Source organism: Pempheris klunzingeri, chromosome 11 (genome assembly GCF_042242105.1).
Source record: "Pempheris klunzingeri isolate RE-2024b chromosome 11, fPemKlu1.hap1, whole genome shotgun sequence".
Lineage (NCBI taxonomy): Eukaryota > Metazoa > Chordata > Actinopteri > Acropomatiformes > Pempheridae > Pempheris > Pempheris klunzingeri.
The window spans coordinates 7,457,501-7,482,736 of record NC_092022.1 but is presented as its reverse complement, the minus strand read 5'-3'; the positions used below and the strand labels follow the sequence as shown (position 1 = coordinate 7,482,736).

Sequence of the window (25,236 nt, the reverse complement as noted above, 5' to 3'; positions counted from 1 at the left end):
CTTGAAATGCTGTTAAATCTGCTTAAAAGCCCTTTAAAATGTACCACAAACTCTGTAGTTTGGGTTTATGTGCTGCTTAGAGATGATAAGGGGTGGGTGAAGTTAAGTGTTGCCCATCTATTGCAGCCTCTATTTCAAAGTTACTGGTACTGTGTGTTACTAAATGCGCTTAATGTTGAAATGGTGTAATGAATCAACCCCCAAGTGCGCCTTGTTTCCTTGTTTGAGGAGTCTGGTGTGCGTAAAGGCGGGGCAGGACAGCGCTACTGCTGTAAAGGCGTGCCGCTCTCTCTCTCTCTCTCTCTCTCTCTCTCTCTCTCTCTCTCTGGCTGAATCAGATTGGGTCTCTGCTGGAAGTGAACTGAAGGAGCCGCAGCCCTCAGAGCGGAGTCAGTGAATCACCTCATCAGCGCAGGCAGAGCGGCGCCCACTCTGCGCAGAGGACAGCCAGCTGCTCGGTCAAAGACCTCCTCACGCACCTGAAAACGAGCCACCTGAATACGCAAATGTTGGCATCGTGAGAGGACAGATCCAGCAGCCCCTCCCCTCTAATCTCCCCCCGGAATACTCAATAGTTTGATTGTTGGCGACACATTTGGAACCTGTCACTTAACAGCCGGAGGACTTGCAGCATGAAGGGATTTACACCTCTCCTCAACATGATCCTTGTTGCTCTACTTGTCGCCACCGTGTCAGCGACTAAGTTAAATGTACCGCGACTCAGACTGTCACACAAAGGTAATTAAGTGATCTATATATCAATCAATCAATAAATCTGTCAATCAATCAATCTATCTGTCCGCAGATGCCATTACGCCCTTTTCTGTGCGCACCCGTGTCCTACAGGTGACATTAAGTGTCTCTCCTTCTCTTCCTAACATAAATCTGTGTTTTGTGTGAATGTTTTAACAGGACACCCCACTGTTAATGAGGCTTAAAGGCTGGTTTTTTTTTTTAAATTTGCGCATTTATCTCAAACCACGGGTTCTCTTCGCGGTGGTCCGAGCCTCCTGGAAGCGCTAAATCCAGGTCGATGTTTTGGCTACTGTTTTGGGGGTTTATGTGTCTTGGGAAGCACACATACGTTAATTTGCCTGCTTCCAGGTTGCAGTGCTGGCGGGGTGTCCAGCCAGAGGAGATTTTGGCTGAGGTCCGTCGTTCTGCGGTGGGATGCACCAGGGTGCGACCGTCTCGTTATAAAAGTTTATTAGGAACGGCAACCGCAGCGAAATACCAGGGAAGGATGTTGCATAATTATCGCTTATACTGCGGCATGGTTATTAACATTATGTCAGTAGCTGTAGAAGACTTAAAAAACCCCAGCACATATCCTTGTAAAATACCACAAATGTCATACACACACATTGGACTGTCCAAACCTTTATAATGACTTTTCGCCTTTTAGACTCAAAAGACACTTGACTGCCCACATGCTGAGTGTCTGAATAGTTTAATATCTTCTATCCATATACTGCGTCTCTCCCTCTCTAATCTAAACCCTGTTGTTGGCCATGACTCACTCAGGTTCAATGATAACAAGGCAGTACAGGACATAGTGTGTGTGTGTGTGTGTGTGTGTGTGTGTGTGTTGCCATTGTTTCGCTCCACTCAGGCCGGAGTGGGTCTGTAATCATCATCAGAGATAGATATCGCACAGGATTTCCCCCCGTTTTCAGAAGAAAAGTCTCCCTCTTACTCTGTTCATAGGTCTTCCTGTTGGCTTGACTGGAAATACTGTGGAGCACGGTGGGGTGGGGGTGGGGGGGGATCCACATACTGTCAAGAAATACCAAATGTAATGGACAAATCGCCTTGACATTTTTTGAGCTCATTCATGCCCACCAAGGATGATCTTTTGTGCAAAATCTACACTCAGAATATTGGAAATTAACCCTTTTCATCTGATCGACCCCACACCACGTTGAGGGCTGAATAGCAAAAGTTTTAGAAAGTTACAACATTTCTGTAACAGTTTTGCTCACAGGGGTGTAATGTGCGGTAATGAACATCACGGGCTACAGTGAGGTGCCATATTTCTAGTGCCAAATTTGGATTTTAGTGTTTTGCAACTCTGTAATAGCTTCAAAGTCATTGTTTATTGCTTGATTTTGGCAGGTTTTAATAAGTTTTGCTGTAAAAGGATTTTAGATGCCATAGAGCTTACTGAATTACATTTTTGGTCTTTAAATGATAATATCTAGAAAACTCTGCAGCACAATTGAAGAGTAGATGCAGAGTGGAAGGACGCCCTTTTATTGAGCAAACAAAGTCATGCCCTGGGCAAACACGAAAAGTGGAAAAGAAACAAACAGTGCCCATGATTGTGAGTCACTGCGTTTTACTCACGAAGAGCCTCTTTTTCCAACATAGATCCATTTTCACTTTGGCCTAGCAGTAAACAGCACCACATAAAAGCAGTTTTCCTTCTTTACTTGCCACCAAAAAGCAGTCAAGTCTCATTTGGAGTGCTTTATGAGGAGTGTGGGAAGAAACTTTGCCTACAAGATTCTCATTAGTGTCCAACCAATTTCTCGCTTCCTGTCTATGACCTCACTTTTGACCCCAGTTTGCCCTGTTTTACATTATTTCCCACTTGACTCAAGTCTCTTTTTTCGTTGTTTGACTTTCAAAGGTAAATCATTCCATCCGTCGCTGTCCGTCTCATCTTCTTACTCTTTAGTCGAATTTCTCACTCTGTCTCACCTCCCTGTTCTTTGTTTCCCCATGTTTCCACCTCTTCCTCTATCACCCCCCCTTTCTCATTATAAGCCGGAGTGGCCCGGAGGGTGTTTGTACTCCCAGGAGGATGGAGAGGTAATTTAGCGACAGGAAAAGCTGTTATTATCTCATTTCAATCAATTAGTGGGTATGAGTTCAAGCAGGAAGAAGGCCATTTTTACCTCCAAACTATTAAAGTAGTTGTACGTTTCTCCTCTCTTTATGTTTACTTCAGACACCTCAGTTGGCAATGAAATAGTGATTTGCTGGTAAAATACTTAAAATAGTGAATCTGTTTTATACAACTATTTCATATACGAGTCTTTTTAATTACTTAATTTAATCATGAACTGAGTCCTAAATAAATGTTGAAATAGATTCATTCAAATGTAACCTAGACATCTGAAAAATTAGTTCTACCCAATTTATTTATCAGACATTAACATGTTTAGAGGAAATCCTCATAATTTATGAAAACCTAATTTGCAATTCAAACTCTCCTCAACAAAAGAAAGAATGTGTGTGTCTTACAAAGTGACACTGAAGTGTCGAGGTATTCGGTGTGTGTGTGTGTGTGTGTGTGCGCGTGGTTGGCTGGACTCCCAGCCCTCTGCCAAGCATCTATACCATCCTCCCATCATGCATCTCTCTCTGCCTTTCTCTGTCCGTCTCTGTATGTCTTTCATTTGTCTTCTCCTTTCTTCAGTCTGCCTGCTTCATTTATTCATTCGAATTCCCCGTGTGTATTTATGCGCTCAGACACACACAAACACACTCTGACTTTAGACATACACACTCTGTCTAATACAATATTCACTTTGTCTTGCCAAAGGCAGGGGGGCACTTGAAAGCACCAATGCACACACCAGTGTCCTATTTTGATCAGATTGCATTAGTTCTCAGAGTGAAGGGTTCTGTTTGTTTTCGCTTACAGCCTGTGAATTAATGAGTTTGTTTTCTCAGTTGCCGTTGCCCTGATGCATACATTCAGACGGGTGTTAGTTGTTCATAGGCGGAGAGGGGCAATCTGTCACCGGGAGTCTGTTGGAGACTCCGGAGCTGCTGGAATGCAGGGTGTCTCCCATCCTTTCATCTTTCAGCTTTTCCTTTCTTTTTCCATTCTGTTTCATCTTTCTTTCCATTTTGCAGGCATCACTCCCTCCCTGCTCCATGTAATAGCTCATTCATTGCAGTCTTCCTCTCTCCTGCTTTTCCAAAGTTCAGTTTAAGTGCTCCCAGGCCTCTGGACCGATCTAAAACCCAGCTAAGGAGAGGAAAAGAGGAAACAAAAGAGAGAAACTTGAAGGTTTAGTAGCCAAGCCAACTGGCTTGTCAGACACATGTTTTTTTTTTTTTACTAGGATGTATATAAGCTTCAGCTCAAAGAAATATTGGAAAGAAGAGAGCGTTTCAGAGATTTTACTGTTTAAGTAATGGTTGACATGTGTTTAAATTTCAAATGTTTGTGTAAGTTTTTAGAATATAGTCAAAGGGGTCTCAAGCCCGCAGGCTCAATAGCCAATATTTAAAGTTTACAGTATACGGGAAAAAAAGTCCAAATAGATTAATGAAAGAAAGAAAATGTGAAAATGACAAGAAACAGCTTGAAATGACGTCGTGCTCCAGGTGAAAGCTAGAGACCTTAATTGATTTCAGCTGTAAGATCCACTATAATTATAAAGAGATGAATTTATAGAAGTTGATAACAGTTAAATAGCATATTTAAACTCTCAAGCGAAGAAAGAAGGAGAAGGGCATTTTAGTGTTACAGTATGTTACATTCAGAGGGTGTTATCGCTCTGATATTGTGGCCACATGCGAACAAAATGTCACATGTAAATACATTTTTAAAATCCTAGGGTCCCAGGTGGTAGGGTATACCCCAGACAGGCCCACGACCACAGAGCTAACATTGGTTAACCATAGCCCTTGTGCCACTCATACATAGCTGCTGTATACCACTGAGCCCTGGGCTGAAAAACTATGTAATGTTCTTGAATCAATAATTCACCTATAACTTTATTCACAGAACACTTCACATCCATTAAGTAATATGTGCTTTGTCTGTATAATTGCAATGTAGCTCATGGGTTACTGCTTGGATGTCACTCCTATGAAAAGTGTACTAAACATACATTTAAGTGTCCAAAGTTCAACATTAACCAAAACATATCGACTGGGCATGATACTGTACTTCGGTATTGTGGTTTGAATATAAACCAAAAACCAAAAACCATCTTTTGTTTACTTAGTATTTTCATATATAATAACTGTATTTGAGCTTGGAGGCTACAGACACAGCACAGAGAGGTTTTCTGTCTGGTATGTGGACCTGTTGACAGAGGAAACACGCTACATGTTTCTGACACCGCGGGCATGATGTGAGGGGTGAAGAGTGAGTGTGTGTGTGTGAGAGGGAAGAGAAAGGCACAGTGAGTATGTTGGATGTAGATGTCTGTGTGTGCCGAGGTGTTAGTGTGTAGGCGTTTTTGATCTGTAAAGCATTTCTATGTGTGTGTGAGTAGGTGTTACTGTGTAGGAGTGTACGAAGTGCAAAATGTTCAAGAGACGTATTGCTTCTGATGTAGACATCTGTGTCTGCTGAAGTGTTTGTGTGTGTGTGTTTGAAGTCAGCTGTGTGTGCTTGAGCGTATCTGACGAAGAGAGAGAGAGAGAGAGAGAGAGAGAGAGAGAGAGAGAGCTATTGCATCTGATGTCGGCATCTGTTTGTCTCAAGGTGTCACTTGTGTGGCGAGTCAACAGCGTCACTCATGTGACAACTCTCAGCCTGGCTGGATCACAGGCAACACAGATGGAAGAATTAGGGGGAGAAAATTGACAGTGTGAGAGAAAAGGGGAGCTGGAAAAACGATTGAGATGAACACAGGGCCAGATCAGAGAGCACAGATGGAGAGGAAGCTGGCGTGAGAAGAGAAGAGGTGATGTTTGAGTGAAAAGAAAAAAAGTCAGTGTCAGCAAAAGGAAAAAAACAAGCAAAGGGACACAAAAGAGAGATTTCACACATCAGAGAGCCACATGGTGGTCAAAGATGAGACAACTTTTGTGTAAGAAATCCTTCATGAGCACTGTGGATGCTAATATCTATCCTTCGCTGTTTCTGTTGGCTGGGACTGAACCACAGCTTGTCATGAAGAAAACCCCACCGGTGACTGTTTCTATTGTTTCTCCTGCTAACGAAGGAAATTAGATTTTAGTGAGGTTGAGGCTCATTTCTTGGCAGAGCAGATTTGAAATGAACCTGGAAGGGGTGGGTAGTTCTGTAGATGTAGAACTGATTATGTAGATATAGAACTGTTTGATCTATATCTACATATCGCAGAAGTAGTTTTCTACGAGGCCAGTAAAGACAATTATGTTGTTATTCCTATCAACTATTATTTGATATATGAAAGAACGCTGCCAAAAAGTGAAGGTTGTTCTGAGTTAACAAATAATATTATACCAAGGCCATAGAAAGTAGGTTTCATTGCAGTAAGATAAACTAAGCAGGTAACCATAGCAACAGTAATTTTGCTTTGTGCCACAGTTAACTCTCCAAGGTGAACGTGATCTAATCATGGGTAAAAAACTCTGGATAATTATTTGATTATAACTTTTTGCCATATGGCCATGAGATGAGTATGATCACTAAGCCTAGTTATCAGTACTCAATAACTTTCAGGTATCAACTGAAGTAATGCAGTGCCAAGTAGTATCGAAATTTCTCAATTTCTTACCCCTAAAAAATGACTGTTTGTGTGGTTTTGCACACAGCAAATGAAAGTGATTGTTATATATGTGTTGCCTGCTATACTAGGAAAAACTGGGAGAATTAATATACCATGATAAAACACCTCATCAAGCATGGAGAAAATGTCTCCAATTAAATACTATCACTAATACTATTGGTGACTGGTATCACTTTAATAGTATGACTGTTGGTATTGGCATCATCATTTTTTAAATGATACTAGCCCTAGCTAACATGACATAAAGCATCCCTCTTGTATAATCAATTACATAAAGCATGAGTTTAGGGGAAAGTTTGCCACAGACAAGGTATTGAGTATTGAGACTGACTAGGACATTGTTGGTTTTTGTTTTTTCTTCATGTAATTTGTTGACAATGAAAAATATTAAGTTCTGCAATGTCCCTTAAGATGTTAAGCCATCACTTGTGACTCTGGGTATCTCTTGATGGAGTCAGAACTTACTAAAAGTTGTGTAGATTTATGCAGTCCAAATCCATTGCACAAAGTGTAAACTGTATGGCTGGACTGCCGCTTGGTAAACACCTGCCAACTACACCTGACAGATCTGACAGACAAATCTAACTCATTATGACTTTTAAAGTCAGAGGGTAGACTGATAAACCCCTGCTGGATTCAAAATGCTTAGATTTGCTGCATAACATGTCAAGATAAACACTGCATTGATGCCCCTTAAAGGTCAGTGCACACAGGCCTCTACTAGGCTGAACTGTGAATTAAAACATGTGCCCCGAATGCTGGCACGAATCAACGGGCTGAAAGATGAATGGAAGAGGGGAATGTCCATGAAAGAGAGGAAACATCAATGAATTTCAAAGAACAGAGTGAAATGAGGACAGAGGGTAAAGAGAGGGAAGTAATGAATGAAAGATCTGTGAATGGAAGAACTGTGGAGAGAAAACAAATGATGGATCCATGAAAGAGCGAATGTATAGAAAAAAGAGGAAGAGTGTGAATGAAGAGTGGAAAAGGAGAGCATTAGGTGATGGGGATGGAAATACCAGAGTAAGGCAGATAAAAAGAGGTCATGGTACCGTGGTGGAGAGAGAGACATGGATGAAAAATGGACAGACAAGCACTAAAATTAAAAGGAAAGGAAAAGAGATGAGGGAGATGGAGGAATGACAGATAGCTGGATAAAAGGAAGAGAGAGGCTAACCTGGAGGCTGAAAGACACTGGTCTCTTTGAGAAGCAAAGGTTGAGGATTCTAATCCCAACAATGTGGCTTTGACCATCTGTCATTTAGATTAGTAAGTACTCCATTTACACACAGGAGTTATGGGAGATGTGTGTGTGTGTGTCTGTGTGTGTGTGTTGTGCACATAGCAGGAGTATCCTGTATCTCTTTCCTTTGTGAAATCTTTGTCTATTCACTCTTGTTTGACTAGCATGTCCAAGTTAAAGAAAAGATAGTGTGTGTGTGTGTGTGTGTGTGTGTGTGTGTGTGTGTGTGTGTGTGTGTGTGTGTGTGTGTGTGTGTGTGTGTGTGTGTGAGTACGTATATGCTTAGAGGCCAGCCAAAACCAACCCCAGTGTCCACAGCGATGGCCGTTGTTTTAACATGAGCGCTACAAATCACAGCAGTGGATGTTCACAAGGGGGGTTCAAGCCCTGAAAATCTATTTCTCTAAACTTTCAACACTCTGACACACCCTGAAGACTGAACACACACACTGCAGATCCCCTCCCCGCTGTCCTCAAGAGGTCTAACCTCTGCTCTGGTACCAATCTGATCTATTGTTATCTACTCTGCTCTGTTTGGTCCTTTCTATTTGGTTTCTGTTATTTTTGCTCTGTTTCAGCTCTTAATATCAGCTAAAATATGCGATTTTGATTTCATTACGGGGTCTTTGAAATGAGCCTTAAGGCATATTTTGGTTTGCAGAAACATTAGACAGTTGTGATGAAAATGGGTGTGTGAAATCCGTTTTTTCGGAAAGTTAATGCCGTCTATATCATGATCAAAGCTAAAGTTTCTACCTACTTTCATACAGCAACCCTGCATGGAAATAAAAATATGATTTTGCTGTATGGAGAGTGGTTGATGTAGCCATGATGGCTGTTTGTGGTTAGCCTACTAGAACCACTTATAAAAGAACCATTAAAATCAGCTGGTTAAAGAGAGGTAGAAAGAGTAGGATTTTATGGTTACCATTTTTTAACACATTATTTAAAGTTGGCCCCTCCTCCCTGGCTCAACTGACTGTAGTTAGTGTAAAAGGCCAGTAGGTGAAAGCTAACGCCAGGTTCACTGTGTGAGTTTTGCCTCTCTACACACACACACCACCCAAATGTTGATGCCGATCCCGCAGATACAGACGTGGCTACACACATCTGGGGCGTCATAAATGATTCAAATGGATTATTTTCTATGAATGTACATTGTTTTCTCCTACTCATTCCACCTTTAATATACAGGAAAGATCATTACCATGATTAAGAATCCACTAGCACCTCTGTGAGATATAAAAAAAATTTGACCTGATGATGACACTAGATGAAGTTAAGGGATCACCAAATGTGCTACAACTCATCCTGAGGAATGAATGTTTTGCTTGAGTGTCTCTAACGTGCCAGCAAACATTTGGACGATACGACGGCTCCAGTATTGAAAACCAGTGCTATTAAGATGACAGTTAGTACAGCTTACATGGCCTCCCGCTGCACAAGCTTTTAATGCTTTCAACATATCGCAGTCTCATAATAACACCTTGTGAAAACTTTGCGCTCACTTGGACTAATGTTGAACTTGGCCTCCTCCCGTATGTCACCGTCCGCCAAGTGCATGCTGGGTCGTGGTGTTGCAATGACAGATGCCTTGCCAGCTTTTTATAGTTAGTCTTATTGTTCCAGCTTAAGAAAGAAACCTCCCTCCACCAGCCTCTCTCTATGAGATAGATAAACATCCTCAGCTCTGCTTGTGTATTTTTTCACTGGAGACATTAAAGGATTACCAGGCGTTACATATAGTGCAGCTGGATCTTCCTGCAGAGAACAGCAAGCAGGCAAAGAAAGCAAAACAGAAGGAAAAAATCTACTAGAATGATTACACACACACACACACACACACACACACACACACACACACACTGACACACACACACACACACTCAAAGACATAAAGGATTCTTCTTGTCTTCTCATGTCAGTTCAGTATCCTACCATTTGGCACTTTGGCTCAGAACCAATGCAAAGCAATAGAAAAACAGGCCAGAGGTGATGGGAACCCTCTTTTATGCAGGATGGGAGCCATTACATGTTACACACACTGACGTGCTGCGCCCCCTGCCACTGAAACAAACACACCCTCTCTTGAAGCAATCAATTAGTTCCACTGGAGCTGCTGACAAGATGAACGGAGTACAAGGGACTCCACTGTGGACTGATGTGTCTATTAGACAGCAGCTGATAAACACAAATACCACAGTCAGGCTACCTGTTACCAAAGAAAAGCTCTGCTCAGTTTGTGCATGTGTGCATACTTGGACGCATATGTGTGTTAAGAGCTGCCTTATGTATATTCTAACCAATTGTCTTACTTTCCTCTCATGTATTCACTTAATTTATTGCACAACAGAGAATCACACACATTGACACTGTGCTACATCCTGTACATCCAGATAATTTTTGCTCAAACAAATGTCATCAAACTTGTATAGAGAGTTGCAGGCCTCAGATACTCACACACACACACAGAATGAGGGAGAGAAATAACATTGGTCTGTCTTCAAGGAGAACTATGCTGCAGGACTGATGAAACAAAGTAAGGATGAGAAAGAAGTGAGGAGAGAGGAAGACAGACTGCAAAGATGTCTAAAGGGAGTGAGAGTGAAGTAAAGAAGCAGGGAAGAGGAGAAGAATGGAGGAAAGCTTGGGTTAAGAGAAGTGGAGTTTGTCATGGATCACTTTGGATGAGAGAGATAAAGTGGTGTGTGTGGTACGGGTGAGTAATGTAGTAAGAGTGGATTAAACATGGGGGGGGGGAAAGATGAAAGTGGACGACTGAGAAAGATGGATAGAGAGAAAGCAACTGGCTGTCAGGGAGGGAGGAAGATAAGGAGAAAAAGAAGGGAGGGAGAGAGATGATGAAATGAGGGAGGAAGGGGAGGCAGAGGAGGGTGAGGTTTGATGAGAATCGAGGGTGATGAGGTAACACCCTGCGCCATGTTTTGATTGGCCCGGTAGGGAAGATCGGGTGACAGGAACTCTGATGAGATGGCTGTGAGAGAAGAAGCCTTGAAAATGTCAGTGTGTGTGTGTGATAGAGAGAGACAGACAGACAGAATTACACTTTCTAACAAAATGTCAAAATACAGGAATATTAAGGATGAATTCTTTCCAAAACATTTGAAAAAAACTTGCCCTCGTTCTGGGGGAAAAGAAACAATGTGCAGTGACGGCTGCTAAATATGTCACCTTCTGCCATAACAAGAGAGACAACTGTAAGACAAACTGTAGATATATAGTACTCTATACATACTCTTACTCCTACTCATACCCTTACTGCCCCATGTCCTTTTATTTTCCTTTCATCTCTATATTTACTTTCACTTCTATTTATTGTACTTTACGATTTTATTTTGTCTGTTGTCATTTATTTAGTTCTCTATGTTGTTCTGTTGACTAGTATCGCTGTTCACTTTGTCTTTTTTGTTGATTTCATTCCTTGATGTTGTCCCTCATTGTGATGGTTGTGCTTTGGCAACGCATGAATGATGTTCTAACCGTAAAGCCAATTGAATCAAACTGAAACTGAATGACAGAAAGAGAATGAAAATGAAACCTAAAGAAAGAAACTGAATCAGGCTTACGGTAAATAGAGTTTTTGTGTGTGACCTCATGGTTTTATAACTTGATCAAGTGTGTTAAAAATGTGAGCCGTGCGGATAGAATGACATCTACAGTGAGGAGCAGTAACAGGTTGGCAGGAAATCCCAGGATTTATTCTGTCATGAGTTATCAGCCCTGTGGTATCTCTGCAGGAAAACCCAGATATCTGGAGGTGTAATAGCTGTGCATTATTGTTTTTATAAATAACTGAGCTTCACAAAGAAACCTGGAAACTTAGCTACTCTATAATAATTTTGTCAGTATATGTCAGTAATCTGACTAATTACATCTTGAATCAGAACTGTTCTCTGAGTTCTTCCGAAACGTTTATGAATACAGAAACATGAGAAATAAGAAAAACACACAGAGGATGCACTTGCAATATATTTCTGTAATGAACTAGAAACCAGAAAGAAATGCCAGAAAAGACAACAATGATCAACCCATAATAAAATGTATGTGAAAGTCTGAACTTTGCCTTTCTGTCACCATTACTCTGCTCTCTGAGAGGCCACAGCTGTGCCTCCCTTCATCTGCTGCTGCTGTCTTTTACAGCGAAGAGAGAGAGAGAGAAGAAGAGTTTTCATTTAGAAAAGTAATCCAGCCCCTATATATTAAATCCTGCCTGGTGACATAAATCACAATGGTCCTTTAACAAAAAAACAACAAAAAAACGAAAATTGTTTGGTGTCTTTGGTAAATATAATAACTGTATCCCTAACTCAGCTATAGAAGACTTACGCTTATAGAAGAGTTTAGAAAATGGAAGATTAACTTTAATACCATTAAGATGTGACATGGATTTAAATGTGATGTGCAGAAAAACTAGAGTCTACTGTCAAGCTACTGAAGCCGTGCTTAGGGACTCTTTACATACAGTATATACAGTAAAATGAGTAGATTTGGGTCAGAAAAAAAAATCCATTTAGGTAATTTGTCCAACCACGCGAGGAGGCAGAATTAAGGTTGAGAGAGAATATGAGCCCTGGGAGAGGAGGAGGAGGAGGAGGAGGAGGAGGAGAACTGTGAGATGACTTTTTGTGCATGCAGCAGATTCCAGAAATACTTGGCACACTGCAACAATATACAGGCGAGATCTAATGATACCCTGGGAAGTCTATCAGAGGTGTAATGAGTCTAATGGGTCTTTATTTGCTTGTGAGTGTGTGTGTTTGTGTGTCAGAGCTCATGAAAACAAAATGTCAAAGAGCAATATTTTGAGAGTGAGACTGGTAGATGAGAATAGGTGTGACTGAAGCAGGGACTCATGGTGGTGTGTGTGTGTGTGTGTGTGTGTGTGTGTGTGTGTGTGTGTGTGTGTGTTCCTGGCATACACTTTGTAGCACAGGGGGTGTAATAGGCTTCAGATGTGTCCCTCTCTCCCACTGAACCAACAGTAACATATTATTATTATTGTGTGTGTGTGTGTGTGTTTCTGCTTGGATACGCACATATACGTGTGTGTGTCTGCAGCTTAACATAGCTTACACTCGGCCTGTGCCCAATTTGTACATTAGAGATATCAGCATGAGATTTGGGAGTGAACTTTTACAGTCTTTTTCTATGTAAATCTCTTTCTCCTGTTACTCCTCTTGAACCCACTTTCTCTCATCTCCAGACCTTTCATTGCAAATCTTATTTTTTAACCACTTTATTGTACATCTGCCCTGTATCGCCTCATGCCTACAGTTTCATCACATTAGATCTTTTCTCTTCTTTTTTGTATCTTAAATCAGAAGCTTGATTATAGTCGTTAAACAGCAGCAGTGAATTAGATCGCACCGCCACATGCACCAGTGCAGGCCTCACCCTGACAAAGCAGAACACTGAAAGCGTACACAAATCCCAGAACAGATTATTGCATACATATCTTTGAAGCGGCCGAGACTGTGTGATGCCATAGCTGTGGTTTGGCACGTACAGTGAAACCAGATGCTGCGCTCGCGTGTCGCTATGGTTTGGCACGGCTGCTGTTTGTCAATACAGTGTCGGCTGGCTGCCCGTAGGGAGACACGACACATTGGAGACAGATGTAGAAGTTTCCCTATGGATGCTGTGTGGAATTTTGTAGATGCATAGGGTCTCCCGACACGAGACGGAGAAAACGAGAGACAAGGGAGAAAGATGTAGTAGCAAAGATGAGCCTGACAGGAAGACAGATGGACAGGCACGAGAGGTGAAATTAAAGACATATTTGAAAGTGACTTCAAGAGAGGAACAATTGCATCAGAGAGGAAGTGGAAGATGGATAAACAGAAAAGACAGAGTGGAGATAGGTTAAACGGATAGATGGAAAAGATAGATAGAAAGCAGGAGAGAGAGAAAGAGAGAGAGAGGTGAGACAGTGGTGTGGTTTCTACAGTGAGGCGATGAGCTGCTGGAGTGATAACAAGCGACAGATGGAAGCTGTTAGCTCACCTTTCCCCTCTGTTTGTGTGTGTGGCTGTGATAGCTATGTGCTTACATTCTTGTTGTTATTTGAGGGAGATTTGTGTATACGTCTGAGTGATTTATGAGATACAGAGGTACCCCACTATACCCCTGGAGTTGGTAAGTTTTTGAGGATTTGATCAGGATTTTACCTTGTCTGTTTTTTTTTTTTTGCTAATTTTTTCATTTTCACCCTGAAAATGATTTTGATGAGTAAGTATTTAGCTCTAATCTAGTGAACTTTGTGCTTGAGTTACATTTAAACACACATGGCTTACAGCGGTTTGACAACCGTGCCCTGGTAACCTGAGAGCGTCCATCTTCTGCAATCCTTCCTGTCCAAACAAGGAGGTGTGCAGTGAACATTAGATTTCCACCCACTACCTACAGTATCTGTTAAAGGCCTCAGCACACACCACGAGTTATTTTTCATCACTCACTCTCCAGCCTGAGGTCATCTCAGCGCTCACAGATACGTGGAAAAAAAAATCGTGGAGACAGTCAGTCATCAGCTGACGATGTGTAGAGCTGCCTGCGTGTTCTGCTGATAAACTGTGTTGAGAAAAGACATTTTACTGAAGTATCGGTGCCTGAGTGTTAAAGTTTGACTTGTGCGAGGCGGTGAACTTGCTCAAATCACATAAATACATGTAGTATTGTGACTTTATCAGCTTTTCACCAAGAAAATGCTAGAATCAGAAAAATGAAGTCAAAAGAATTAATATAATGACAAAAAATAAAACATTTGGTATGAATGCACATGTTATGTACAGATCATGAGTATCTAATGTAAAACAGTACTGAAGCTTATCTTCTTTTCTGTCTCCTCATCATATATTTCCTGCTTACCATGTCATTCCCAATAAATCCATCATACAGCTCTACGCTCTCTGTCTGTCTTGTGGCTTTCTCCGCCTGTCTCTCTTCCCGCTCATTATTTTGTTACTTTTACCAGCTGCTAAAAGCCACAATGCCCCCCCCCCTCTCTTCCCTCTCCAACTTTCTCTAACTTCCCCTCAGCCCCTCTCTCCCTATGGTGTATCCCTGATGTCTTCCTGCTTGTGTGTCTCCTTGTTATTTCTTTTTTGCCAGCAGCTTTAAAATTTTATATCCAGTCTTTCTAATAAGGCTATTCTCTTTATCGTTGTCTGTTAGAGGAACAACATTTAACAAGCTCCGACGCTGGTTGGCCTCAGCGGAGAAGAGTGTTTTGGCAGAGTTGTCGGTTCATCCTGGTTTTGATTTGACTGCTGTAAAACCCTATTAGTGAGCACATATACAGAGAAAAGGGTTAAAGTGTTGAAAGGGTTCTCTCACTGTGAAAGTTTTTCTGCACTGGTAATGAGGGTAAACTAGGGTGAATCTGTGTATATATCTGTGTGAGTGTGTGAGTGTGTGTGTGAGTGTGAGTGTGTGTAAGCTTATGAGTTTGAGAAACGGAGATTGCTAATAAAAACAGATCATCCGTAGGTGTTTGTCTGCGAGGCCCCAGTGATGGACAAGGTGTCACTGGTACAAGGGGCCCCTATGCTTCACTCAGTCAGTACGCTTGCTGAGTGGTGAGTGACTGGGCCTACTTTCTCACTCTGTGTGTGTGTGTGTGCAGGCAGGTTAGTGTGTGTGTGAAGTGAAAAAGCGAGAGAGGAATAACGAGTGCGACAGACGAGTGGTGAGAGGTAGACGGGAAGCCGATTTAGTCGAAAGTCTCCTCCACCGAGAGCTTGACATACCAAGGATGTCTTCTCACACACACATATTTCTCTCCTCGTCTTGTTACATAAAGACAGACAGACGGAGAGAGGTGACACAGAAGAAGAGTCAGGACAAAAAAGGAAAGGAAGGAGAGGCAGATTTAAGACCTGTTTGTGTGAGAAAAAAACTCCTACCTGTGTTAGGCTGAGAGGCTGGGAAGCACAGAGCTTGCTGACGTTTCTGTACTGGTGTACGCATATATATATATATATATTTTTGTGTATTTGTGTGTGTGACAGACACTCCATGTCTACATGAATTTGAATTCATCCCAGCCTCTAGAACTCCTGCAGAGTCATTGCATCAACCTTTTGCCTTTGAAGCTGTTGCCAGATCAGCAAGGAGAGCCAGGTGTAGACGGACTCCTGCTCCTCCACTGATACATGCTCACTTATACAGGAGTGAGCATCATGTGTGCGCTCTCACACCACCTCACCTAGAGGTTTTTTTTAGCATCACTGGATTCAAATACAGTAGTTACCAGGGTCAGACATATTGACTTTGAGTATGAAGTATTTCCTTAATTATTTTAGATTACAATTATTATTATAAAATTACAATTATTACATCATTGCTTGTTGTCTATTACAGATTTTTTTAAAAGCGTTCCCTCGTTTTACATTTAATGTTCTGGTTGGTACTGTTTCTTTTCTGGAAATCTTTTAATGTGTCGACTGCAGCAACAGGAGCAGATGTGGAGGCAAAGCTAGTGGAACAAAAGCCAGTGCTAAACCTGGATTCCCACAGGAGACGTGGGAGTTTTGCTGTACTAAAGAGACAATTAAAAATTCAGAAAATAAGGAGGATAATGGATTTTTATCTGCGCTGTGTGGTTTCAACATCAGCTGTTATCCTAGTGTCACCACAGAATCTCACCACCAGTTCATTTAAGGTATTAAATGATTGAACTTTGACTTGCCAAATAATATTAACCAATATCAAACTTCTACCATCTCATTTAAGAAACAAACATAGGAAATAGAGATTGCCCAGCATACATGCTTACTTTTTTTTTTTTTTTTTAACTAATTGCTGTTAGCAGGTAGATGAAGCCATCAATGTTATTCCATATTTGAAAATGGCTTCAAGCCCACCAGTTCTAATCTGATAACGATACCAGGGGGTTGGGTGCAGCTACAATGAGCGAGGCTGATTAGTCTTGTAAATCTTCTAAGACACCGTAAACTGCTTAAAGCTTTGATCATAAGCCTCTTTCCAAACACATACTAAACACCCCAGAGTAATTCTCCACAATGATAAAGATTTTATTGATATTCATAGTTTTGTCTCTTTCATCTGTTTTCTTTTCCTCTTTCTTGCTACGGACAGTTTAATCCTCACGTTTAGTCTTAATCTTGTCTTTTTGATGTGCATACTCTCCCTCTTGGATTTTATGCTTTTGTGGCTAAAAGGGAACTTCTTAAACTTCTGTGAAAAGTGCTGTGGAAATAAAACTCATTCATCTCTTTGCTCCCTCCTTCCATTATTATCTCCCTAACTGTCCTCTTCGACTCATCCTGCCTTCCTGTTCTATCTCATTTTCTCTCCTGTGGGTTTCTTTTGAATGCCACAGCTCATTCTTTTTCTCTCTCTGCAGACCTGCTGTCCACCAACAGATCGTCCATCTTCAGCGGCCATCATGGCCAGCTCTCTCTTACTGCCGTCTTCCTGGATGAGTACCGCGACCGCCTCTTCCTGGGAGGGAAAGATGTCCTGTACTCTCTCCTGCTGGGACCTACCAGCAGCGAGTCCAAAGAGGTGAGCTACTTGGAGTAAATAGTCACTTAAAGTTGAATAATGTAAGTATTGTAATGTATTTTGCCATGCCCTGATGATGGATGTTTTGTAAAAATGTAGTTACTCTACAGACTACACTACAGACTACATTCATCATTCCATTTTGATTTAGGTTGCAGTGACTCTGCAAGGGGTTTCAATCTGTAGAAGATGATGTATGACTTGAAGAGATAGGCGTAAGATTTTGTGTTTTTCCAGAATTCCCCCTTCACATAACATCTGTTAAAGCACTCTGTGTCATAAATCAGCATTGAAAGTAGTGACTCAAACCTGAAGAGCCATTTTATATTACTGCTATTGTACCATTACTGAAATGGTAACAGTGATGAAAATATGAAATAAAGCTTAACGCTGGAGTGTGGAACTACATACAGATGTAGTACATATAGACAAACGAACCAGGAAAAGTTTCTGATGCTCCACATAAAAAAGAAACTCATAATGAATAAATGAATAGATTATTAGATGACACTCATAAAACAGGCATATGTTTTAAGCCGCATCAACAGTGTTTCTGTTATTACTCTCTCGCTGCCAGAAGGGGGTGAGAAAAGTTTCACACTGCAGGTTTAAAGGAAGCTCAACTTAGTGAAAAAAACTAAATAAATGGATTACACATGCGTACTCTCTGAGGGTGTATTTGGACTATTCTGAACTACATACGTATGTAGTATCTGAAATTTGGGGGGCTTATTTGCACCTCTTGCTTCTGTTCTATAAACAGGGTTGTCTCAAACTAAACAATCAAATGCATGTCTTGCTTCCTTTGCCAAAACATTTCTCTCTCTTCTCTTCTTCTGATCTTCCAGATGCAGAAACACCTGTAAAAGTGCAGCTAGTTGTAAATCTTCTATACCACCTTTAATCTTACGTTAATTTGTCATTACAGCTTGTCAAACACAGCGGTGATACAGTGAGAGTTACAGTTTCTCTGGCTCACCAGAAAGACACAAGAGATGGATTATGATCTAGAAGTCAGATCTGTTAACTGTGCTGCAGATTCCCGTTGCCATCAAACACTGACATAGACAGAAAGGAGCAGAAAGAACGCCATCGTGCTATTATCATCATTTGAGATTTAAAGCTTTGTTTTCTTTTATCTACGAATATTGGATCCATGATTTTGAAACTTGAAACTGTTTTCAGTAAAGTTAATAATGCTGAGAATAATCACTGCGTTTATGTCACAGTGATGAAGTGCTTTTACGAGTCAGACACAGACCAGACACAGTATGTTAACAATTATGGAAAAATGTGCATCTCATATAAGAATGAAATTCATATTTAATGTAATTTATTCACTGCAACAGTAGACATCTTAATAAGTTTTGCTGTGATTTGTGGAGTTATCATACCTTTGAATGATATTTTCTAAGTTTTCATTGGAAGATGGCGACATCAGGGAAATGAGCAGATTTAAATTAAAACAGGATTTAATTTCCTCTCCGTGTGTATCTGTAGAAGATCGGTTTTGTGGGAAGATATGCAGGATATTTTTTATCATATTTTACTTCCCAGCAGGGTGCCCAGTATAATCTGTGTACCATTCGCAGCACAGAACAGAAATAACTCTTAAACAGAAAACCTTGCTGTCTGTGTGTATGTGTGTGTGCATGTGTGTCGATATCTGTGCTCATGCATGGGTCAAAGAGACTGATGACTCAAAGTGAATGGGTGAACGGGGTTTTTGCAGACACACAGAGCCAGATGTCGCCCACCTTATCCGCCCTTTAATGCGTCTTCATTCTCCTGTCAGCCTCACTGCCCTCTGTCTTCTTGGCAGGTGATCACACGTGAAGCTGGTTGATATTCTAGTTAACTGGAAGCTTTTAATGCTCATGCTTCTATCAGAGACAGCTGTTCTGAAACCTATCAGTGATGCTGGTTCAAAGAAACAAAGGTTTACAAGATGACACACAGCTGCCAAGTACTCCAAAAACCAGAGCTGCAAGAAGAGGCAAGAAAAAAAAACAACAAAATAACAAAAATGCAATGAATTTAGTGTTTGCCTTCACAAAAGAACTTGTGAACATGTTGAAAACTCAAAGGCCCCACAAACAGCATGGCTCACTTCTATGTTAAAGAATATGCCCACCATACTGTAAAACTCTCAGTAAACAACACAAATTGTTAATTGTGCATTTTACCATTTGTGTCCAGATTAAAAAGTCAAGATACAACGTGCTTTATGAGCTTTAAAGGTGCACTACAGGTTTTGGAACCTAGGACAGAGCTAGCTGTTTCCCCTGCTTTCACTCATTATTTAGTGTCTGCTGCAGTTCAATGTTTAATCATCATGAGATTCATCTTTCAATGAAAATGTATATCCCAGAGTGTTAAACTATTCCTTTGAATTAATTTGGGGAAAATCATGTGCATGTTTGGGTTAAACTCCAATGTGTTTGCTGGAGCTGTAGCAGCACACTTGTGCCTATGAGACTTGAATAAAATAGTTTATAGAATATAGAATAGAAGTTAAGTCTGACTGATAATGTTATGCAATTTATTATTTATGTTTCCAAAACATGTACACAGTGAAAAACATTGTCCTAATCATAATTAATTAATTAGTTAATAAAGTTATTAACTATCACATTAACCAGTAGCTTTACAACTCAAACTCTGCCTAACACAGCCTACAATATTTCTTTGGCATAAAAACCTAGTTTGCCACCCTTTCCACTATAACCCTGACCATCAGTGGAGTAAAATTTAATTCTAAACACAAGGTTTTGGTTGAGAACAAGTCAGATGGCATTAAATCAGTGCATCCAACGTGTTTCTGCCCACATGTGGTCTAGTTCTTACTGAATCAAAACTGGGAAGTGGAACAATTTGCTTCATGATACTTACCCAGGAAAAATGTAATGGAAAGTATTGATTTAGTTCCTGTAAATGTCTAAGTAAATGTAAATATTCTACTTTCTCCTTGCTAAAACACAAACATGAAGACATGGTTGGTTTTGGGGTTTATTTTGGCCAGTAAATGTGGTCGACACCTGTCAAAGACTTTGTCAGACAACTGCTTTATTTTGCTGTGTTTAGTTAGTACAGTCAATCTTGTGTTGCTATTCCTTCTGGGTGTTTTAATTCTACAGTAATCCCTCTGGCCTTAAAGGGATACTATACAAAAAGTGACGTGTTGATAAAGGCAGGGGTTGTGTTGAAATTCAAACCTACTCCTTAGGGACAGATTTTTTTCCTCTGTGCTATTTGTAGGATTAAAGAGTGCAAAGGTTCTTACAACGTTTCAGCCCAATATTCAAATTAGGCAATTCTAGCCTTGTTGCAGTTGATTCAATCAAAAATGAACTCATCACATCCCATGATTTCTTTTCTATGATTCTGCCAAATTTTGCTTTGGCTGAGCAACACTCAGCTGACAAAAAGACAAATGGATTTTGTGCATAAATTACAGCTGAGTTGAGCATGATGATGTTGTTCATGCAGTACAGTAGCTTGTGTCTCAGCTATTTTACTGCTTTTAAGTGACAGAGTTACAACTTGACCGCACATAAACAGTGGAAACAAAAATATGAAGATGACAGGGTTTTTGACACAAGTATTCCATTTATTTGATCTACTTTGTGTACCTTTTTTGTAAGAAACAAGTCGGATTACTCAAATCTCTGGTGGTTGTTCGGTCTCTTTCCTCACTTTGTATAATCTGAACTATGAAGTGTAATACTAGAGGGTTTTGATCTGCTATAGGTTGTTGTCAGTTGCTTCTAATGTTTTCGAAGGCCCTGTTCAGTCACAGGAGCAGTTAAAAGTAAAGAACAGCTTATGCTCTCGACCATCCTGCTTGGCTCGCTTGTTTCCGGCTCTGAGAAGATTTTTCACAGTTAAAACAAACACTCAAAGATCAAAGATCAATATGTGAGGGTGGATTAAAATTTAAAGAGCACTTGTAGGAGGCAGGGTCACACTGATGAAGTGTCAAGACACAGTTAAACAGAGGAAAGAACATGGATGGCTGGTGGAGGTCGGCCATATTTCCTAAAGTGTGACTCTTGGACGATGGATGGAATATTGCAGTGCACTGACAGAGCATTACCAAGTTTTAGGCAGGGCCTGATTTCACAGTGCATCAGTAATAGTCTGGTTGCTTCAGGTCAGATTGTGTGTGTGTGTGAGCCAGGCCTTTCGACAGGCACACATTCATATCAGGTCAGCATAGTGCCAAAGAAACTGGTCCAGAGATCTAGACCATTTCAAGCCAAGTTTTGGACCGGCTCTAATTTATTTGTTCATTTCAGTCAAGCTTGAAACAAATGATTGTTTGCAATAGATTCCCACTATTGCAAGCCAGAATTTAGACAAAAGCAGGCAGGGTGTCAAACAGGCCTTCCAATCCGATGGTGTTAAGGTGGAGTCTATCAAAAGCTAAAAGGTTTTCAGTAATGTGCATTTTATGCTGATTTCACAAATAAAAACAGAGGCAGATTTTGTTGTTCCATCAACTCAGATGTAAATATCCTCTTCATTAAAGGACTAGTTTGAAACTTTTGGGAAATACACTTATTTGCTTTCTTGTTAAGAGCGTCATATCTGTATGGTAAACATGAGGCTACAGCCAGCAGCCGGTTAAAGCAAAGTTTGAAGAATATAAGTCTTAAAACACCAAATTTTACTATTACATTACAAGTAGTCAGTTTGCATTACCATAACAATATATATATATATATATATATATATATATATATATATATATATATATATATATATATATATATATATATATATATATATATATCCTCAGTATTCCCCCAGTTTGATTTATATCTGATATTTAATCTAACATAATGAATTTGTATCATAGCATCCATGTAAATACATATTAGGCTGTCCCGTGTTACATCCTGTATCTATACAGTACGTGCAGTAATGTTAGTCTCTGTGAGCCAGGTTTCAGTCATCCTGTGTTGGCTGTGATGAATTAGGATTTATGACAGAGTCTGTCTGTCTGTCTGTCTGTCTGTCTGTCTCTCGCTTAAACTTTTGAGTCAGTGTGGCAGAAACATTCACGCATCTTTTCAACTCACCTTACATCATCTCTCAATTTCTGTTTCAATCAATCATTTTAACAGCTCTCATTCATACACACTCGGGCAAACCCTATAGCACACACTCTCTATGTCTGTCTCTCTCTCTCTGTCTGTCTCTCTCTCTCTCTCCGCACATAATCAGGACCGTTTGTTTTTCCTCTTTGGTTTCTACTCTCCATGTTACCCAAAACAAAGACAGTTTCCTATTGGACCAGACAAAGAGTTATTGTCTCACAGAAACCGCCTGGTAGTCTGCACAAAACTACAGTATTACACGCGTCATTGTCCTAAGACTGAGACAGACTTTCCTCTTCAGTGGCAATTTGATTTTCATTTTTCATTTGCTGTAAGCGGAATGAAAACTTGCATTGTTTCAGGTCCAAATTTTTATTTCATGCTTTTCAGGCAGAATGAGAAGAAGACTTTGGGACTTTCCTAAGCAGACAATCCTGGATCTATCATGCGAGAACTTGAGTTGAAAATTGAAGAGAGGTTAATTTATTCGTATTTGGTTTGTTTTTTAGCTCCAGATGGTCGTGTTAGGATACTCTGAGGGTTTGACTGAGCACAGCTTTCCTTCCTGTTCATAGCCAAAGGTGTAATTTCATTATATGCACAAAACAAAAGATTGACCCTGAAGGGGATGGAGCAACGAGTCTCTGAAGTCAACACGTTGACATTTACTAGTACTAGCAAATGTACAATATACAACAAGACAATATAGTAGTACATAGTACTCTGGGAAATGTGTGAAAAAAGTTGTTTTTTATTTGGACTAATCAGTCTTAATTACATGTTGGTCTAATTAAGAAGAAAAGTGGTATGTATCAGTAAGCACGTTTTCCTGCCTTAAGGTGTTTGGTGTGTTAAAAAAGTTTCTAGCTGTCAATCTCAAATAAAATTTTGTTCACCCAAATTCTGACAAACAAAATGATATGAGATATGTATGGATGAGATGTGTAGATGAAAGGAATTTAATTTCTGGTGTTCACAGCATTTCAAAATTCAACACCAACATCAATCTTCTAAAAAGACAACGTCTCATGACTCTGGATATCCCACAGAACATATTTCGTAGAGATTATTTATTATGTGGAAAGTAGTTCCTATGTAATGTCAATGGGTCATCCAGAGTAGGCAGGACATTGTTTCTGTAAAGATACTCTGAAACCTGGACATATAACATCAAAATGATCAGCTTGGCTAGATGCCGCTAGAGGTCAGTTAGCAAATACGTTTTTTGTAATTTGGATGAACCGAACCTTTTGTATAATTTGAGGAACTGGAATAACTGGAATGATGAACGCGCCTGTCATGTCTCAATCAAGGCTTCAGTTTTACAAGCCAAAAGTTAACTCCCAAAGTCTTCAGCTCCTCATTCCAAAGCCTTTGTTTCATCATGTGTAGAGGACCTGCTCTGCTCAATTTGGTGCTAATTGCTTTAAAGTTAAATTTGTGGGAAAATAATTTAAACTTAATGACAGATTGGCTGATGATTATGTTTTGATTGCAGTAACAGCATCACATAAAGCCTGTGTGGGTTCAGCAAAGCAATTACGTTTTGCAATACGGCTGAATACGGTGGTTGTTTGCACTACCTCGAAGTTATGAGGTAATTAATCATCACACTTTTTTCTTCTTTCCCTGTTCCTCCATCTTTCTCTTTCCCTCTTCCTTTGTAGATCTACTGGCCCCCGTTACCTGGCAACAGAGAGGACTGCATTCAAACGGGGAAGGACCCACAGGTGAGCGACGGACAATTAAATCTTATTAATTGTAATATTTCCATTGGAAGCTGGGTGATAAATGCAAGGAAAATTCAACATTTAACATTTAATGCAACATTTAAACTTCATGCACAACAAGTTTACACAGTCACAACCCTCACAGACATGACCTAGCTTCAGTTAGTGCTACCCAGATCAAATCTTCACCTGTCCTCTGATCGTCTTCCTTCCAGAGATTGTCTGATCCAGACACCAGCCTAAAAGAGCATATATATAGTAAAGGCCAATTTCCAGCCAGCCATTGTAAAATGGCTTATTTTGCTTTGCTGCTATAGCTTTCAATACCTGTTTCCAGCCTGTACGTTGTAGGTAGCTCTGTTGCCAATGTCCTGTCAGTAATATATTTGCCTGGCCCGACCGCCTGCTTGTTGTGTAAGCCTTTTATGATACCAGCTGAGCCTTGGTGTCTGCTTTTGGACACTCACTCCTGTTTCCAGTAACTTGACAGAACAGCGTGGTCAAAATTGAACCCAATGGACCCTGCTTTTTCCATGAATGAGGTGACCGCGTTGAGCACTTCTTTACCTTTTGCCAAAATCCCTCCAGTGAAGAGCAGAGGACCAGCTCTCAGCAGGGCACTTGTGTCCTGCAGACCCTGGCTTGTCAAGTTGGTGTACGGATTTTCAGGCATTTTGGCTCTGGTTTGCTCTGCTCTCTGGTTCTCCTGTATTTTCCAGTCCCTGCTAGAATTTTTCTAGTTCTAATCTATGAAAAAGACATTTTAAACCCGGGATACAAACTATCTATGCTCTCACGGCAATATAAGTCCTCTTTTTCAGTCCCCAAATGGCACCTGTTGTGGTGTGAAGTGGATCATGTGCCTCTAGCAGTATAACAAACTAAGTATACTATAAATGGCGTACTTAGACAGTTTAGTGCCATGCTGTGTTATGCTAACACATCAGTTTCCTCCCCTACAGAAACTGGTGCTTTAATCAGTCCCCCCACATTCCCAGAAAGGTACAATAAACTATAACTCTAATAAAGTCAACTGCACTGCCAACATAATCAAATAATCATAGTGAACTCTTAATATTGCCATTAATAATCTTTATTTGAAGAAAGGACAAAGACAGGGAAAGAGAAAGCTTTCAGAGGAACAT

At 40.4% G+C, this 25,236-nt stretch overlaps 1 protein-coding gene across 1 annotated transcript in view; it reads left to right on the top strand.

Moving 5' to 3' along the window:
* Positions 1-632: 632 nt before the first annotated feature.
* The window catches only part of sema3bl (sema domain, immunoglobulin domain (Ig), short basic domain, secreted, (semaphorin) 3bl), a 63,005-nt gene continuing 38,401 nt past the window's right edge, over positions 633-25,236 (top strand). The window contains exons 1-3 of the mRNA XM_070839046.1: positions 633-738; positions 17,099-17,259; positions 24,029-24,091. Coding sequence (XP_070695147.1) covers positions 633-738; positions 17,099-17,259; positions 24,029-24,091 — 330 coding nt within the window. The remainder of the gene's footprint in view (positions 739-17,098; positions 17,260-24,028; positions 24,092-25,236) is intronic.